Source organism: Chroicocephalus ridibundus, chromosome 15 (genome assembly GCF_963924245.1).
Source record: "Chroicocephalus ridibundus chromosome 15, bChrRid1.1, whole genome shotgun sequence".
Classification (NCBI taxonomy): domain Eukaryota; kingdom Metazoa; phylum Chordata; class Aves; order Charadriiformes; family Laridae; genus Chroicocephalus; species Chroicocephalus ridibundus.
Window position 1 is genome coordinate 4,008,964 of NC_086298.1, and position 19,848 is coordinate 4,028,811.

Genomic DNA, 19,848 nt, shown 5'->3' on the forward strand with positions numbered 1-19,848 from the left:
CTTGGGAATGTTTCCTTCCAGGCACGTCTCTGAACTACCACGAGGCATTCTTTAGACCTCAGCAAATCTAACCACAACAGTGAACGCAATGCTTGTCACAGATTGTCTGCAGGGTTGGGTCCCACGCGGCTGAAAATAATCACTAAACATTTCGTTGGCTGAAGGGGCATCGTTGCGGGGCGGGGGGTGGGCTCCGTAGCAGGAGGTTCGATAGCAAAACCTTGGGCTTCTTCCTTCCAAAGCAGAGACCACGCAAGTCACCTCACTTGGCAGAAGAGAAGTACAACAGAGCCTGCAAACACCAAGCTTTAGATTTAGAGCCGTGAATCACAGAATAATTTAGGTTGGAAGGAGTCTCTGGAGGTCTCCGGTCCGAAGAGGGCCAACTTCAAAGTTAGATCTAGCTTCAAATTTGGAGCTCGTTGCTCAGGGCTGTGTCCAGCTGTGTTCTGGCTGTCTCCAAGGATGGAGGCAGCCTGTTTGCAGGTGTCCCTCTGCCTCTCCTGCTCCCTTTGCCTTTTAGGATACGGAGGTTTATGGGGTTTTTTAATTGGGCCAACTTTCCTTGGAATAAATGGCACAAGGCTCTCAAGACACTTTGCGCTAGTGCCTGTAATAAAATTAGACTCTTTTTTTTTGTTTTCTCGGTTTTGTTTTCCCTCCTCTTTTCCTCTCTAATCAGATAACAGTGGATCAATCTGCTCTGCCACGGCAGGAGGGGCGCGGGGGAAGGAAGGAGGGAGGCAGGGAAGAAAACTGTGTGGTCTTACTGTCAGGCTGTCCTGGCCTTCGCTGAACACGAAGCCGAGTAACAGAAAACAGATAAGATTAATAGCGTTTTCTTCCTGCAACATGCTGAAGAGCGACAGTGAGATTAATTAATTAATTAATGAAAGCATCTGGCAGTGCTCCTTTTTTAAGTTCTGCGGTCCGCTCACCCTTCCCCATCCTGAAATTTATCATCTCTGACTTTTTTTCCCCCCTGCTTTGTGTTGCGTATTTTGCATATTTTCTCTCCTCCGCACAAGATTCGGTCCCATGGGGAAAGTTCCACTTTTGCCTTTTGGTTTGTAGGAGAGATGGGGGAATCGCAGTCGTGTCCGCTGTGACTGATGCACCCTCTCCTACCTCCTGGCTGCGTTTCTTTCACCTTGCTCTTGATTACTCCCGGGACAACTGATTTTTTTGCGATTACTGGGGATCTCGGCCAAGTTCAAGCCGATGTGTCCTGTGTAAAACAGGCCCCGCTCGCAAGAGTTATGATTTGCGGTTGTGGGAACCCAGAGCTTTCTAGGACTCGATCCATTCCCACCGGACGGATGAGAAATGGGTGTCTAACAAGCAGCTGAGCACCTTGTCCTTGCTCTGCGCCCTCCCACACACCAACCTTGTACACAGGCATCTAGATATATGTGCGGACATTGAAAAAGAGCGCCGCTTTCATTTGCATTCCTTTTGTTGAGTGTGATGTGCATTATGCATTGATTTAGCTCGCCAGCGCTGAGGAAAGCGAAGGATATAATAAAAAAGATGCAGAGATCAATAAAAAAGAAAGGAGGGGGAGAGGAGGCAATATGAAAAGAGATGAGTAAAGACTGATAGACACATTGAAACACAGCTGGGAAGTAGCTTCAGAACTTCTATCTACCCTTAAGTTTGCCTGGTAATTTATGGGGTTTTCAGGCGCATCTTATTGGTGTTATTATCGCTGCGCTTTTCCTCCTTTGCTTAGAAGGGGCTCTTCGCTGAAGCCTTTTTACAGCGAAGCAGGGCAGCGCTTCCGCTGACTTCCACGTGCGAGTGGTCCCACCAAAGAGCGTGCGTGTCTCAGGTTAGACACACATCTCCGGGGTTTGTTGGATCCAGGGCCTCAGGGAGGTAAAACACAAACAAAAGGCACAGAGTAGAGGAAAAGAGAAAATAAATATATCTAGCTCTTGAATTTACCACCGATTTCTGGCACGCTTGAAGCATTAGTCACCAGTGGTTGTTCGGGGAGAAGTATGATTTTAATTTGACAATGATCCTTAAACACCTTTCCTTTCGCTCCTGCTTGGCCTCAAATGTGTTTTTGCTACCTTACAAATCTGGATCTGTCCCTCTCCTCCTCTGAGGCCTCTCCCTCCAGCTGTGAGCCTTACCTTTGTGGGAGCTCTATCCTTTACCTCTCCCATTATCCATAAATTAAGCATAGCACTTTCCCCTAATCTTATTGTTTGGCGGGCTGCATTGCATTCAGGGAAATGATTAATATTCATGAGCTTGCTATCTCTGTTTGGTGCATAATCCTCTGGGGAAATTGCAGTGTTAAATGAGTGACACAAACCTAATTTTATATGTCCTTTCTTTCCTTTCTTTCTTTTTTCTTTTTTTTTCCCCTTTCTGACAGAGGAGTAATGTGCTTAAAATAAATTGATGGATGACCATCCATATTCATTGTGGGCTTTGAGAGCGCGCCCCGCTCCCATCCTCTCCCCCTCCCCTCCGCAGACCCCTGCCCAGGAACGCGGCTTTGACTGCCGAAGCCGTGGCCCCACACGGCAGCTAATGGCGATTTCGCCTTCTTTCACCAGCGTTAAATAGGCCTTGGCTGACCCCGCCGAGGGCTTTCAGCAGAACAACAGCATGGGAGAAACCGAGCCATCTTGCAAGAGAAACCCAGCATCTCACGGGGCATCTGTAAGACTAAAGCATTGAACAAGGAGCTTGGGAAAGAGTATCGCTGTTGATAAAGAAGCTGAGGTTCTCTAGAAGAATTTCATAGCAAATAGCAATGAGTTTACTGACCGGGGCCATTCAGATGATATTTGTGTGAGTCCTTCAGCTTAAGGCAAATACTTTGAAGCTGACTGTTTCCTGCAGCTCATGGGAGCGTGGCTACATGTTCTAAAACGTCTAAGCACTCATTTGGCAAGTTAATAATCACAGCATCGTCATAAAGTCTCTTAAAGTGATTTTCAGACTGTCATCATTAATAGTGCAATCTTAGCAGGGCCAGCTGAGCCGCAGAGCAGAGGGAGCAGGCATCTCAGGCAGCAAAATACAAAGGACAGACGCTTTTTTGTGGGGGAGAGTGTGGGCTGGAGTGGTATTTGCCTGCATTTTTCCCTAGGCCAGCAACTCCAGCCCAGCTCAATCCAGCTTTGGTGTTTAGGACACAGCTACAATGAGAGCCCAGCAGAAGAATGACTCCTCTGCTTGTTGCGTCCCTCACACATTACTCTCCATGGATCAGAGAGGCTTCCACGTCTGGTCATGCTTCCCTCCTTAGAGCATCCCCTGTGACTCAAGAGCAACTCGCTGTGCTTAGAGAATGATGCTGAGCACAAGAGCTTCCCTTGCAATAACAGCCAACCACACGCACAACTAAGCAGTTTGTTCTCCTTGGTGAATGGCACCACTGGGTTTTTTTCCCCGCGGGCTCCTTCCCAGCCTCCCAACATGTGGGGCAGGTGTGGAGAAGGGCCACGCTGGCCATGGCCGGCTTTCTCCTGGCCGGAGCGATTGCTGCCTTTTGTGGCAGAAGCTTCAAGACTTTCAGTCAAACAGTCTCCAATTTTAGCTAATAAACCTATGTAAGTCTGAGGGAATATTGAAATATCCTCAGCACCGCTTTTCTGATTTATCCAACCACCCAGGGAGGGAACCAGGATTCGGTGGGAAGAGGGCGCATGTTGTAGTGCTTTTATAACATGCCTGGTTGCCCGGGACTGGGGGAAGCCACATTGGCTCCCGTTGCCCGGCCGTAGAGCAGATAAGGTCTTACTACCACTGCCAGCGATGGAAAATATCCTTTCGCTTAAGTGACAAAGGCTCGTGTTCTTGGAGGTGAAATATCAAATTTCAATGCCGAGCTCTGCGAGGGAGTTGTAATTGTATCTGTCTGCAGCACGCAGATCAATTGCATAATTATTGTGCTCCGACCGCTATATCATACCGATGAGCCGAGTCACGCCAGACAAAGAACAAGCCCAGGAATGTATTTCCATGAAGCAGCTGAATTACCAGGGAGCCGCGCTCCGCAAATGCATTATGCCCGCCTGCTCGGTTCAGGAGATGCTCAGACACAATTGTCATATTCTACGGAAAAAAGCCTCCTGCGAGGCCCCTGGATGTTCCGCAGTAGATTGCAACACCGGCGTTGCCTTCATTTCCAAGGTGTCTGTTTTATTTCATTGAAGGAAAATGTCACAATTTATTGATATGCGACTTTGTTTGGAAAGGTCTGCCCGAGCTCTGTGTAATGGTTTTCCTCTTTTCAAATCAGAATATCCAGGAAGGAAAATAACTCGCGAATATTTTACTGTAGCAGGAAATATCTCTGTCTCTGGCTCCTTCAATATTAAAGAAGAGATTAGCAGATATCCTGGAAGCAGGCCATGTTATTCACTTTCTTCCCACTGAAGCCAAAGGTGAAACTCCCGTAGAAATAAATGGAGCAGGTTCTGCGGTTGCTCAGCTGCCGGGTTCATGTGATCTGCAGTGGAATTATTTCTCCTTTTGTGATAGAAACCTCTGGATACGTTTCTTCTCATCTGTGAACACAAACAGCAGTGCTGGAGATGCTGATTGAATGATGCGGTGGTAAAATCATGCTTCTGCAGAAGTTGCTGACTTTGGTGAGCCTGTGATTTGGTCCTCGCTGTGTCCGAAAAGGACTGAGCACCTCTGGACAGACCTTCCAGGGGTTAAAATGTGAAGTTCACTCTGTTCCAAGAATTTGTTACTCTGAGACAATGCTGCTGCATTTTTGTCCCCCCTTTTTTTCTTCTTTTTTTTTTTTTTTTTTTTTCCCCTCGGACAAATAGTTATGTGGCACGAGGCTTGTTATAGTTGGAAACATCCCTAAGTAAACAGCTGAGCTTAAAAATACTCCTTTTTTTTTTTTTTTTCTTTTTTTTTTTGTCTGGCCTTTTAAAAAAATAGTAGTTATTGCACAAAAGACGACTACGCTGATGCCAATCACTGGGTTCTAGCTGAAAACAGGAAGCCGCCCCGAGTGTCTGTCCCCAGCACTTTGACCATGGGCTCGGACATTAAAAGCCTCGTCGGAGGATGTGCCCTCTGCTATGAACTGGATCTCTTTATCGCCTTTTTTTTTTTTTCCAATGAGGTGGAAGGCTGCCTGTCCCAGATAAGTGTATATCCTGCATGTCTGCTTCCTGATCTCTGCCAGACTTCATTCATTTCGCTGGTGATTTTCTAACCTGGGTTTGAGCAGGTGACTGTGACGGGGAGTTACCTGCTCATCCAGACCTGCTCTGGCAGGCGCTTCCCAGGGGCTCCCGAACTCCTCTGCCTTACCTTGTGCGTCCGTCACTTTCTGACCCCCAGAGGAGGGGCTTGTATCTCGAGACAAAAGGCTGCCTTTTGCAACCGTGCTTGGACAGGAGGAATGGAAGCAAGGAGAAATGGAATTTGCTTAATTTTTCTGGTGCAACACACAAGAGCCCCAAGATCATTTGGATCTCGAAGCCCAAGTGCAGTGGCGAGCAGACAAGGTCTTGCCAATCTGTTTCCCCAGCAAATCCGCCTTCTCCAGGTTGACAGCTGCCATGGAGCATTCAGGGATTCCCAGATGTCACAGAAATCTTCACTGAACCAGAGACTGCCTTTTCCCAAAGCAAGGGCAAGAGGCAGACTTTGGTTTGGCCCCAACATTTTTGTGCCTTCAGTAAGAACTTTGTCACGGAAAAGGAGCTTGGGTTGCCTGAATGAGTACAAGTTCCACGGGTTCAGCTCAGGATCCTTCAGCAGCTGTTGTCAGTCCCCCAGAGACGCTGTCTCCTGCTGCCAGGTGCTACGCCTGCAGACATTTTATTGTTCTAGATTTAAGCTGGATTTCCAGGCAACGGCTTTTTAATTTTTTGAAGACATTTTTCCTTGAGGACAAATCAGATTTCTTTCATGTTCCTTTCTTCCATATCTCCTTCAAATCGGATTCAACTTTGAAGTGAGAAGTCCACGGCGCTGATGAACGTAGTCCATGGTGCAGGCCAAACGTGACTAGTACACCCGTGAGACCTTCACCTTCTTGGGGGCCTATACACCTCTGTGGAGACAAAAATTAGCTCACATTACCGAGGCCCTGGATGCATTTCATGTCACAGTAGTTGAGAAGAGAGCGGAAAAGGCATTTTGCAGCATTATGGAAATAAAGATGTTAGCTACTGCTTCCTAGAAATATACCATTCCTGACACTCCCCAGCTTTGAGCCTGTAGGACTCTACGGATTTAACTGAACTGTGTTCACACCACTGTGGAAGGGGAAGAAACCTGTTAGTTTTTATTTTGCAAGGGCAATCGTAGGAAGAAACAATCTGGTCGTTCTTCACTTTGCTCATGAAAATGTAAAGCCTAACGTGTAACCTACTGAGCATCCACGGCCGCAGTGAGAATCGGGAGTCAGAGCTGGTGCTCCAAACCTGAGGAAGGAAGAGCCTCTGCTTCTTTTGGCTGCGCACCCAGTGATGCACCACGTTTGGCTGTCATGGGTTGACGCCCTCGTCAGTCTCCTCACCGGTGTCTGGGAAGGATTCAAAGAAGTGCCCCTTCTTGCCATCACTCAGAAGTAGGAAGCTCATGGGCAAGAAAAGTCTTCCCTTGGGGAAGTCTTGGGGGAGAAGAATCCCCAATGCTCCCCTCAAAGCATGGCATTGCACGCTGCAGAGTGGCGTGTCAGTAGTAGGACTCGCAGATCTTCCTTAAAAGAAAACCAGGGTTGTAAAGCCCCTTTCCCCATCATTTTTCAAAGCACACAAAAGCGAGCGGGTACCGCATCTCTCAGCCTTTGTGCGAGGTGTCCTCCAGCCAGCGCTGGAGCCCGTGCTGCAATGGAGGGCAGGGCGCTGCGACCCTCCCGGGGTGGCACGGACGAAGGGCTCGTGACAGTGCAGTGCAGTAAGACTTTGTTAATCATTTAGGCAGTCTCCGTTTAATTCAGACATCTCAGTCTCTCCATTCGGTTCCTCCCTCGGGTTTTGCAGACTCCGAGCAGACAGATTTATTGGGGTCTTAAGCATAATCAGGAACAAATTAGCCTCTGTTAGGATCACACACTGGCCTGGATCACAGCTAGTCAAAGGCTGCCTTCCCATCCATGTGAGTATGAATTAAGTCATCGGATTGGAGTACGTTTGAGTATTCTTTTATCCCAAACATATGATCTTATCAGAAGCCCATTACGTTTATCATCGCATTAGGAGGGAACATTTGGAGCCGGTGCAGGAGTATGTTGCTATATAAATGTTGTGCTTACTTCAGTGCCTGTCGTGAAAATAAGTCAGTGCTTCAGGAAGGCCAGGGAAACACTGTCTAAACACACGCGCCTAAAATTAGGCTGTGAGTTTCTGGGTATGTGTCTGCATCGGTGGGGATGTGTAAAGAGAGTGTACACGTGTTTGTGTGTCAGTGTTTCCGTCAGCGGGGGTGTGTAGCAGGATGCACTGGGGTGCCGGTGTTTCACTGTAAGTGTGTATCTGCCGGTGTTTGTAGGCTGAAGGTGGGGTCTTTTTAATATGGTAGGTCTTCTTTTCCTTTTCTTTTTTTCCCCTTTTTACAGAAATAAGCTTCCTTTCATAAAATGACATGGAAACTCTTTTCCAAAAATACATATTTTCATATGGTTGGGATTTGTTTGGGGGGATTTTTTGATTGCTGACCGCAGTCTTTGCAGAGCCGAATATTTCTCAGAGATTTCTGCTGAGACTCTCGCTCAAACTGGGACACAGTCCTCTGAGGCGGGTGAGCCGCTTTGCTCTACCCCGCTGTTTTGGGCACAGCGGAGAGCTTGCCAACACTTTCATACATCTCTGCAGAGCGGAACAGGAGGTAGAATCATAGAATGGTTCAGGTTAGAAGGGACCTTAAAGCCCATCTAGTTCCACCCCCTGCCCTGGGCAGGGACACCTCCCGCCAGCCCAGGCTGCTCCAAGCCCCGTCCAACCTGGCCTTGAACCCCTCCAGGGATGGGGCAGCCACAGCTTCTCTGGGCAACCTGGGCCAGGGGCTCACCGCCCTCACAGCAAACAATTTCTAAGGTGAGGGAACCAAGAACTTGTAACCATGGCCATCGCAGTTACACGCTGGCTCTGCCCCTTCCTTGAGCTGGCCAGACAGGGAGCGTGTCTCCGAATGAGCCACACTGGCGTAGCACTGTGCCACCATTAATAATCCCTGCAGAGAAACAAGGTACGTTACAGGGATGTCCAAACTAGGGCTCTCGGGGCTTGGACAGTTCATGAGCAGTTCAAGCACGTGTTCCCGGCTGGGTCGCTATGAGATGAGGAGTAACAGGGCCCTGCTGGCATCGGGGCTGTTGGGCAATCCGGCCATGGGAGGAGGCAAGGCAGCGGGGCCGCTGGGGCCAGCACTGCTGGGTTGCCTTAGGGCCCATCTGCACATCCACCCGGGTAATGGGACACCCCGGGGAGCCATTGTCATCTTTTGTCTGTGAAGCGCTCTCCCAAGCGCTCCTCCTCCCAGCTCTTCGAGGTGTGTGGTATATGTTTGGTGGGTCCCAGCCATATGAAGATTTTAAGATGTGACATGTAGGGTCAAGAAGTTTGGCCACCCCGGGAATATTCTCTGCGCTCATACAGCTGAATGGCTTCCAGATTCGTGCTGGCTCCTTTTCGCCAGCTCCGAGTACTGGCCCAGCAAATACACAGTTCGCCACACTCATCCACGTACGCAAGTTGGCTGCAGAGGTCGTGATGAAATGAAACCATAATGACATTCTTCCCTGATAGACTTCTCCATTCTTTCAAGCTCACACTCTCTTAAGGACCTGGAATTTTGCACAGGGGATTGGGAGGAAGGGAGGGGGAAAGGAGTGAAAGTCATTAAATAATTGAATTGCAATAAACTGATTTTTTTCTGGCTCATGATGGTATTTCACTGTGTAAACTAGGAGGAAAAATAAACAGGGGATTTAGTAGTTTGGAAGTAGCTCAAAATTGAGCAGCCGTTGGATTTTCTGACACCTAGCTTGAGATAGTCCAATGCTACCGACAGGACTCTCCTTAGGGATCGTTTCCATCAGTCCAGCTAGCAGCTCTGGCTAATTTCCTACCGTTTTTTCAGCAGGCTTATTTGCCAGACAAAAATACAACAGGCTGTCAGAACTGGATACCTCTGGGGACTGGCAATGATAATACAATACAAAATAGGATACCAACAGGTCAAAGGTTTCCATTTCACAGAGTACTCTAATGACTGAAAGTCATTATTGCTATGCAGTCTGTTTGAAAAGAGTAGATGGATCTCAGTTCAGTTTTTAATGGGCCAGTGTTACAGAAACAACCTCAAAAATTTGGCATCTTTGTTGGCAGTCTCATTAGAGAAGCCACAGAATAAATGGACAAGGATAATAAAGTCTCCTGCTGCTTTTGATCCTTTCAGGTCAAATCTGAGTCATGTTGGTTGAAGCTCTGTGTGTATGTGGGAAGCTTACCCTCGCGCTATGTATACTCTATCTGCTCTTTGGATAAACAGCTCTGTTTGGCCCTTTGGTCACTACAACTGTGAACTTGGCAGTTTTCGCCATCCCTAAATTCACAGTTGCTGTTGTTGTTGTTGTTGTTTTGCAGATATCTTTTAAAAACAAAAAGGGAAACATTGTAGACCAGACCCTTTGTTGGCATTTTTCCGTCCAAGTTGGTGGAATTATGCCAACACCCACGTTGTCTCTCTATGTGTTTTCTAGCTCTGCTTTCTTCTTTTTCCGTCCTTTTAAATGGAGATAGATGAAAATAAGCAGAAAATCTCTTACATTAGGAAATACCTTAGGGGAGATGCCCAATACAAAAGTTGACTATTGTTGCTTGGCTTTCTTAAAATCACCTTGCTGTTGACTAGAAGTGACCAATGCTTTTACATCCCAGTGACCCGGTCCAGCAGAAACACGACCACTGAAGTTATCAGGTCCTAGCAACTAGATTGCAGATGTGTAGCCAGTCCTTTGTGATTTCTCTTCTCTGCTTTCTCCTGGCAGATGAACCCAGCAGGTGCTATTTCCACGATGGTGATGGAGTATGTGAGGAATTTGAGCAAATGACCAGCATCAAAGACTGTGGCGTTTACACTCCCAAAGGCTTCCTCGATCAGTGGGCTTCCAACGTCTCTGTCTCGCATCACAGTGACCAGCAGTGTCCAGGATGGGTGGTCATCGGTCAGCCAGCAGCAACCCAGGTAAGGACAGCATACTGCCTTTCCTCTCTTGGAAAGCAAAGCCCAGCAAGGAGCAACGTTCATGAGCACAGCTAGATGGTCAGTGTTCATGTGTGATGTTACCCCTGCCTGTTAACTCACTGCTTCACCAAGGAAGGCTCCTGACAGCAGTTTCCCTCTTTCTGAGCCTGCTTAGTAGTGATGAGTCGAAATTCAGTTCCAGTCATCCAACTGAAAACTGGCTGAAGTTGTGACCTGCTTCATTCAATAAGCTGTGCAGGAGTCACCCCCTAAAAGACCAGACAGGCTCTCTGCAGCTAGCACAGGGTTCTGTCTCGTGGCTATGAGTTCTGAAGGCTAATGCCGAATAATACAAAAGAGTGTTCTTTCTTTTTTAATAGTTTTGTGTTTTCTGTCTCCCAGTTTCATAAAAGCACCCTATTGTTCTATTCTGAGAAGGGTCCCGTCCATTCCCAAAGCCATTCATTAGCTTTAACCCCCTTCTTACATGTCTCTTTGTAACATAAATAGTTCCAGTTACCGTAACTTCACATTCTGCCTTCCTGAGAGAATTAGATCCAAGAGAGTTCAGAAAGGCATTAGAGAAATTCCTGGAAAACAGAGCTGTCCATGATGCAGATGCAGCAGTCCAAATGCAACCCACTGACTCAGGAAAGCCCGTATTGCTTTTTGTTGGGTTTTTAGAGGAAACAGCAAGGAAAGAATCATTATATGGAAGAGCTACTTCATATATTCCTCCTTCAGCATCCACCGTCGTCCCTTGCTAGAGATAGAGCAGTGGATTAGGTGGACTTTTGGTTTGATGCAGCAAAGTTGTTCTTGCAATCTAATTATCTGGGAGGTGTCTTGAGCGGGCAGTGCCGAGAGGAATGCCGTGTCACAGATATGACAAGCAGATTTCTCCGTGAATAGTAAACGCTGAGCATTTCCAGTTGGCTTGCAAGAGAAAACATCTTTATCCAAGAGACTTGGCCTTGTTCACATTGCACAAGTCTGTAACAAATTAATGACCAGGTCAGTTTTAAATGCACAAAGCGTGGTTAGCTGGCATGGTACCAAGACAGAATCCCGAGCCCAGTATTGCCTTTTTGTCATGGTCTCATTTATTATTTCACACTGTAAAAGGAACTTTCCTCTGGACCCCTACCAGTGCCTTCGTAACTTCTTTTTTCTTCAAGCTCCCTGGGCTGTAGTACAGTCCAAAGCCCATGGTCTCCAGTTCAGGTGCTGCTCTCGCTGTATGTCCCCAAACGCTCTGTCCCTGTGTATCTGCTACGGAGAACTGCCCTGATGTCCTCCTGATGCGCTGGTAGAAACGCAGCCCCGCCATGGGGAGGTAACATATGGTCCTGTGGTGGAAGAGACACCACCAGGCGCACACACAGCAGAAAGCCCTGCAGTGTAGCCACAACTCGGGCGTGTTTGTTGTACCCAGATGAGATGAAGTTGTCACAGCCTTGTTAAAAAAAAAAAGAAAGGGGGGGGGGGGGGACACGCAAAAAAGCGCTGTTGTATTTATAGGCAGAGCGCTAGCATATCACACACTGGCAGAGTGAATGGGAACATGCCTCCTGTTATTGCCTGGCCCCTGGGGAGATAACAGTGTGCTATTTACTTCCAGCAAAAGGAATTTTTGCTTTAGCTCAGCTGGTCCTATTACACCAGTTTGAGTGCATGGGGTTCATTGACCTTTTTAATCATATATGTTGAGAAAGTCTTTGTTTTCCCCAGGAACAAGACAGCCTCGGCGGCTTGTGAAAGCACCTGACTTGTCACTCCGGAGAGGTTAGGTGGGGCAGCAGGTCATCAGTCTGTTAGCTAGCGGAGATGAAAATTAACCTAAGATCTCCTCTAATCACTGCGTGTAATGATCACTGGTGTGTAAACATGTTTGGCTTCATTATCTGCACAAGCATTGAGCCTTAGGGGTTTTTTGTATTGATGAAAGGAGCACCTTTCCTCACCCAGATATCTTTCAGAGTAGGTTGTGTGCTTGCTGGTGTTGTGCAAACTTTTCGTGTTGTTGCTGGGTAGTTTCCCGATTAATCAGAGTGGCATTTGTGTTGGCTTCTCATCAAGAATGCCATGAAAGATATGTTTGAGTGCAGTGCACAGCAATATACAGAATCCATAAGGTGCCTGTTTGTTAGCCATCCCCATTTCTTGTAATTGCCCCAGCGCTCTCAAGGTGCTTTAAAGCATTTTAAGCGTGTCCTTCGTGATTTAAAATGTTTCTCATCCTTAGATATCTCAACACCCGTTGCCCTGCATGACTGTCATAGCTTTGTCTAGGCTGTTTCTGAGGAGTAGGCGTCACAGGTTGGTTTGTTATTGTGCTATTTCTCAGCAATATCTGCCTGCGTGCGCTTGTTTACCGTTGGGGGATTGTTTACGGGCACAAGCTGGAGGACACTTTCTTATTATTGTAGGGTTGCTTCTGCGAACTGACCATCCCACACCTGCTCAGTGCACCTAAGACATTGCCCGTTGCTGCAGGGTTGGTTGTTCCTTAGAAGTAGGGTGCCCACACTTGCTTATTGACTTGAGGTGGATCTTACGTGCTGGTTCCTTTTCTTGTTAGTATGAGGCTGCTGAATGGCAACGTACTAAGGGAGAAAAAAAAAAAAGTTCACAGTATAAGATTTGTTTTGAACAACAAAATGCTTACAAAGAATGACACAGTCTTGGCGAAGAGATACACATTTGAAAAATGCAAAGGTCAAACAGCCCCCCCCCCCTTAAACAATCGCTCTTTCTGCAGAAGCAAGACTGATAGACAGCCACTTCTACTTTCCTGGCAGCCGCTCCTCAGCGCTGATTAAGAAATATTCTCAGTACTGACAGCATCATATTTAGAGCCAAAGAGGACCAGTCAGCAACATTGCACCAGCACAGAAATGCGAGCACTGATGCAGGGTATTTTTACAGTTTGATTTCTAACCTGGCGTCCTCCACAGATCGTGAAGCAGACGCTGCTCAGTACCTGTTGTCGGCTGCAGGAGGAATTCAGCAATGTGGGCTTTGCACACTCTTGGGCTGCTCTTTTCCCTCCCGCTCTTGCTGTGAGTTTGTAAACAGCCTCTCCTTGCCATCCACTGTCTGTGAAATATTATCAGTGTTGATGTACTGGTTGTGTGGGGTTTTCTACAGCACTGTTTATTTCTCGGGGCCTTTCTTGTGCTAAAGATTATTGATGCTAGCATTAAGTCATCAGCTGGTGTATGCTGGCAAAGACTACAAAAAGGCAGTAGCACTGGGCAGATTTATACTGGCTGAAGGACAGATCCAGTAGGCATAAACAGACAGACAAAGGGTGCTTCGGCTCATCTCTTTTGTGAATAGCTGCAATTTTTTCTGTATTGGAAGTCCCCAGGGACTTACTTCCCTGACTGGTTTGTACTCAGCTAGGGTCAACCTCCTCATTACCAGCAGGGGGGTAGGACATGGCCTCCCGCCACCAAGTTAAGCACACCTGGGCAAGACATAAATGTAAAAAGCCAACTTGTGGCCTACCCGGACAATCCCTGTTGTATCGTCACCAGTGAAGCTGCATCGGTGAGGGCTGTTGAGTAGGAACATGCAGTGTGGATTAGGTCACTGTAAAAGGTTGGTTGCTGTGTAGGGTTCAAGAAACCAGGGTCTTGCAATGGCCTTAGTTGACTCAATCTCCATCATCTTATTGCACACCAATTTTGTTTTGCCACCGTTTCCACTGGGTGAGTGCATTAGCTGATATGTTTTAGTGTCTCTTTCTGGAGTAGGGGGTACTGAGTAGGAAGGATTTGGATATTTCACTAAAGTGTCTGTTCTAGACAGGCGTGCATCTGGAGGAACTCTCTGATAGGCCTGTTTTGGGAGGGTTGCTCTGTGGCTTGGGTGAGAGGAACAGAGGCAAATGAGTGCAGACCAACCATAGGAGGCTGGAGATCCCATTTCTCCTATCCTCTTGCTGGTGGCACTCCTGCTTTTGCAGAACTGATTTGTCTGTGGTTCTCCTTTGGGCCTTTATAGTAGAAAATTGTAAGAAGGGACTAATGGATCTTTTGGTGGCTTATTGCTGACCTTGTTACTCTTGTCACAGCAATGTGTGCTCAGGACTTGGAAGTTGGTGTGTGCATTGGTGATTTAGAGGGCCAGTCCCCAGTAGCTATGTCTTTTGTTGCATTTCCTCCCAGTTGTGCAGAAGTTGTTTAGACCAAGTAACTATATATATATGGTGTGCCTGGGAAGATCGTGGAATGGGTCCTCCTAGGAGCTATGCTAAGGCACACGGAGGATAAGGAGGTGATTTGAGACAGCCAGCATGGTTTCACCAAGGGTAAGTCCTGCCTCACCAACCTAGTGTCCTTCTGTGATGGAGTGACTTCATCAGTGGACAAGGGCAGAGCTACAGATGTCATCTATCTCGACTTCTGTAAGGTCTTTGACAGGGTCCCCCACAACATCCTTCGGTCTAAATTGGGGAGATATGGATTTGGTGGGTGGACTCTTCAGCAGATGACGAAATGGTTGTATGGTGGCATCCAGAGGGTAGTGGTCAATGGCGCAGTGTCCACATGAAGATTGGTGATGAGTGGTATTGGGACCAGTACTGTTTAATACCTTCATCAATGACATAGACAGTGGGATCGAGTGCACCCTCAGCAAGTTTGCGGACAACACCAAGCTGCGTGGTGCGGTTTACACGCTAGAGGGAGGGGATGCCACCCAGAGGGACCTGGAGAGGCTTGAGAAGTGGGAAACTCATGAGGTTCAACAAGGCCAAATGCAGGGTCCTGTACCTGGGTTGGGGAAAGCCCCAGTATCAATACAGGCTGGGGGATGAAGGGATTGAGAGCAGCCCTGAGGAGAAGGACTTCGCGGTACTGGTGGATGAAAAGCTGGGCATGAGCTGACAATGTGCGCTCGCAACCCAGAAAGCCAACCGCATCCTGGGCTGCATCAAAAGAATTGTGACCAGCAGGGTGAGGGAGGGGATTCTGCCCCTCTGCTCCGCTCTGGTGAGACCCCACCTGGAGTGCTGCGTCCAGCTGTGGAGCCCTCAGTACAGGAAAGACATGGACCTGTCGGAGCGGGGCCGGAGGAGGCCACAAAAATGATCAGAGGAAACATTCACAGTCAGGTTGGACGGGGCTCTGAGCAACCTGGTCTAGTTGAAGATGTCCCTGCGCATGGCAGGGGCATTGGACTAGATGGCCTTTAAAGGTCCCTTCAAACCCAAACTATTCTATGATTCTAGTCTATATTTTTTTTCTCCCTATGCCGTTGTTTGAGTTTGGTTTTCCCCTTTACGGAAAAAGCCGCACAGCTCAGGCACAGTTAACCGAAAGGGGACTTTTTCCTGAGGCTGCTGGGCACAGACAGATCCTGGGATTCGTTTTCGTTCCCGTACTGACGAACACACCCTGTTCTCCTACGGGTACCCCACAGGGGCTGCTATGGAGTAAGAGGTTGTGGAAGAGGATTCTTATTACATCTTTCCCACAAACAGAGGCCCCCTCCTGCCCCTATTACAGTTCCCACAATTGCACTCATCCAGACTCACTCCAACAAACCTATTCTTCCACCAGCAGCAGAAAGATGTCTAGAATTGCAGTATGTCTGAAATTGCCCACAAAAGGAGAAGTCAGGAGCACAACAATATTCTGAATAGTAGAAGAAATAATGTGGTAGAGCAAGAGCTCCAAGAGTGGTAAGAGAGTACCGTAAGAAAGTTGACGAGAAAGATGAAGAAGTTCTCTGCCACACAGTTTTATTCTGTCTAATAAATATAACGCTGAAGATAATTCCCCAAAGATCCAGCAAAGCCAACAAATAGAGTAATCTTGAACAGGAGTGGGAAGAGCGGAAACCTGCAACTTTTAATGGAGAAGCCATTCCTTTCCTTTGGGGTGATCTTGCTGAGAAGAGGGAGGGTGTCTGTCTGTCGGCTCTGCAAGTGGCCCTTTTTGAACTTCCCAATTCATGGCCAAGTCCTGTTGCTCTTCAACGGTAAGACTTTTGTTGTGGTTGGAGGGATAAAAAAAATCCCCATTTTTAATAAGATGATTTGCTTTGCAAATGTCTTTGTTATTTATGGCCAAGCCAGGCTTTGAACCGCTAATCTCTGGAGGATGAGGGCAGAATCCTACTAAGAAAAACCATTAATGGAGGAACCATGAGTGATCAGAGACCAGTTCTGGAAAAAGATGGACTGGACGCTGTGCACGGGCTGTCGCAAGAGGAATGTAGGTTTGCTGTACGCATTCTGAGCTCATTTCCAGTACTGGCTCATCCACCAAAAGGCTTCATCTTAGGTTACACAGTCTCCAAGTCTAAAGTTAGTTCAAGGGGCTCCAAAACTTTGTCTTTGTTTAAGCCTTTCTCCGGATGCTACAGACCAGCCAATTTGGCCTTTTGCCTGAAGGCAGAACAGTTGCATCACGAACCTGGCCCTGACCATCAGGCAAATTCAAGCTCCTTCCTTGGCTTAAGTGGTGATATTTTTCATATTTTTTTCAATGTTCAGAGATTAATTAAAAGCTTTATCACAGCCACACTGCTTGGTTTCTGTTCCATTTAATGGAGGTGGAAACCAGAGCACAGAAAGGTAAAGCTACCGTTTGAGGATTAAACCTCAATATCCTTCAGAGATGTTGCAGGCACTGGGCATTATTGAGACTAGACCTCCCCAGGACAAGGAAGTTTAGGAAATGTTCATATCTTGGATAAAGAGAAAGCTGTTCAGGGCCTGTTCAGAGTCACTGTCTGGAAGCAGTGACCTGGAAGGGGTTTGGGGTCTTGAAATCCGCATTTTTGTGAATTAATTGGTTTTTATCCTAGCACAGTTCCAGTCTATGATTCTGTGATTCTATAACTGGAAAACCATCCCACCAACTCCTTGCTTTAGTGGCTGGAAACCTTGTTTCCCACTTGTCTTGCTGGGAAAGCTGGATTGTGGAACCTTTCTGCCAAAGGAGCTCCACTGGTCCTTATTCACTGCTTTACCTCCTTGGAGGAGGTGGTCCATGTGAAGGGTCCACACCAAGGTGAGGGATGCTACAAAGACGTGTGCCAACAGCAGTGCCACAGCTCTTGCTCAGGAATGATCTCAGTGTTCTGGGGGAGGTCTCTGAAGCAAAATAAAATGAGAAATTGCGTTTCTAGGTAGGTAGGCTGGCTTGAAAAAGACTCAGTTGCAGAGAGATGCCTGAGAAAGAGTGTTACCCTTAAAGTTGATCCAGAGCTGGCTGGAGAAAAGGGGATGCTGCCCATCACCTGGCTGCCTGCTTCCTGCTTGGACAGACGGTGATTCCCCCCCCCCTCACCCCTCCATCCTCACGTCCTCCAGCGCTCCTCTGCTCCTGGCGGCAGTAAACCAGCAGACCCCACGGCTGACGTTGTAGCCTCTGGCTGATTTGTGTAAGGGGAGGACAGAGAGAACACAATGAGATGTCAGAGGAGATTCCAAGCAATTTTGCCAAACACTCAAGGGATATTTTTTTTTCTTTCCACTCCCCTCCCCCCTTAGTTTTTAGAATAATTTTTCAAGAGCACATATGCAAGTCATCTAAGGGAAACAGAACAGTGAGTACCAGGGGCTGGTACACTGTGTTCCCTTTGTGTACTGTAGAGAAAATAGATAAAAGAAACAAAGGATGATGCAGAGAGCAAAGCAGCCATCAGTAGTCTCGGCGAGGTTCAGTCCGACCTTTTCAGAGATGAAGGTCAAACCAAAAATCCTCAGGTGCCGGAAATTGGTCCCGTCTTCCTAGGACCAGGAGACATTTACCACTAACGAAACGAGAGCAGAATTCCGTGCCATTTGTTGTTGCTAGAGGCGAGAAGAAAGGCAAGAAAGGAATATTGTCTTGGATAATAATAAGGATTATGTGCTTCTTTAAGAAGTAACTTTACCATTTTATGATCATATCTGCTGCACACCCAGCCACCCACCCAGATGACACGCGGTAATAAGAAACAGCTTGGACCCCCCTGGCATCAGCGAGCTGGAAAGCCGGACCTCACGACAGCGGCGGTGCTCGTTAGCATGCGCTCGTCTGAAAGGAGACCCCCCTCCTCGGCCCTTGCCCCTCAACCTGCCAGTCTCTCCGTCTGCTGTTGCTGCTCCCAAGCCTTGAGATGCAGAGCATGTCCAGCCGTAAGCGTGGGATAGCTCTCCTGCATCCCATCCGGGTTGTTTGTCTTGGGTCCCTCTCCATTCAGAGCAGAATGATTTTGCATAAATGCATCGACACGTCTGCTTTGTTCATGCATGAAGGCTTCTCGGCATTTCTCATCCCACCCCCGCCCCGGCCGTCTTCTCCCTACCCCCCTGGCATGTAGCTTCACCAGCTTTTGCATGATTCCCCCGTGCAACAGCAAATAAACCTGCCCGAAGCCCTGCCAGTCAATCAAGCGCAGTTAAAAATACCCACTCGATTATTTTGGATAGAATTAAAACAAGTGATCGGAAGGAGAGGACGGAAAAGGGTGCAAGAGCGAAGCCGTAATGGCCTTTACTATGTAATTTGGTTTCATGTTCTGTACAAGAAAACATGTAAAATATGTAAACAGAGCTCTCCAGGATTGCAATGTAGCTACAAAGCCACAGATATACAGGCAGGCAGGGCGCTATTCTTCAGCAGAACGGAATGCCATCCCCAAAACCACACAATCATTTCTTTAAGCCTGAAAGTAAACTTTCTCATGCCAGGAGTGGAGAATTTATTTTTTCTTTTAAATGAAGGATTGTCTGCACTACTTGTTTGGAGTACTGTAGGCATTTTAGCCCACATTGTCATAAGAGACCTCGTATTTTGAATGCCAGTCAATTTTAGGGTCTTCATCTTGAGATGTCTCTAAAAGGCATGGTTTTGGGAGAATGGTGCTTACCCAGCAGAGTCCCGAAGGTCTCTCGAGTCAATCCCTCTGTCCCCACCTGCTTTATACTTTAAAGTATCTGCTTTAAAAAGAAAACAAACAAAACTGAGGACCATTTGGCTAAACTCTTGAGATGCTCTAAAGCTCTCCTGCATCACACTGCCTTAGTTGAAGCCGTAACTGTTGGGGAACCCCAAATCCGTGCTCATTTTTGGAAATACTGCCTGTAAAGTTGGAGGATCGCTGTTTCCTCTGAGGTCATTTCAGTGGTGAATCTGATAAGAAGACATGATTCACCCGTTTGGTAAGTAGGCCCAGCTCCCCCTGCTATCAGCAGGAGCCTCCCCCAGGCCTGGGTTTCCACCGTAGCCTCAGGGTCCGGCTGCAAACTGTAATTCGTGCCAGGAAATGGTTATTTGCATGATCAGTGCTGTTATCTGCCTGTGCATGTACCTACTCACTGGGAGAAGTCCTTATTTCAGGAGAACTTCAAGTTCTGCTTAGCCATTTTGGTCATTGGGCCGGAATCTTTACGCTTAGCACTTTGGGCATTGGATCTTATTTTTCCAATTTTTTGGTCATTAACCCCTGCATCGTCACTCTCGGAGAAAACAAGTCTCTTTGCAGAGAGAGAAAGCTGAAGCACAGGGTAGAGATGACCTTCTTTCCACCTTTCTCCAACCAAATATCTTTGAAAACTCTGCCCTTCAGCAGAGCAGGTCCATTCCTGGTGCACCGCACGGCGTTTGCCCTGTGACCCTTACCTGCTGGAAAAGGAACTCCTCACTGCATGGA

At 47.5% G+C, this 19,848-nt stretch overlaps 1 protein-coding gene across 1 annotated transcript in view; it reads left to right on the top strand.

The window, feature by feature from the left end:
* The window catches only part of PAPPA (pappalysin 1), a 183,010-nt gene that overhangs the window by 96,856 nt on the left and 66,306 nt on the right, over positions 1–19,848 (top strand). Inside the window, exon 10 of the mRNA XM_063353366.1 lies at positions 9,995–10,191. Within this exon, the coding sequence (XP_063209436.1) occupies positions 9,995–10,191 (197 nt within the window). The remainder of the gene's footprint in view (positions 1–9,994; positions 10,192–19,848) is intronic.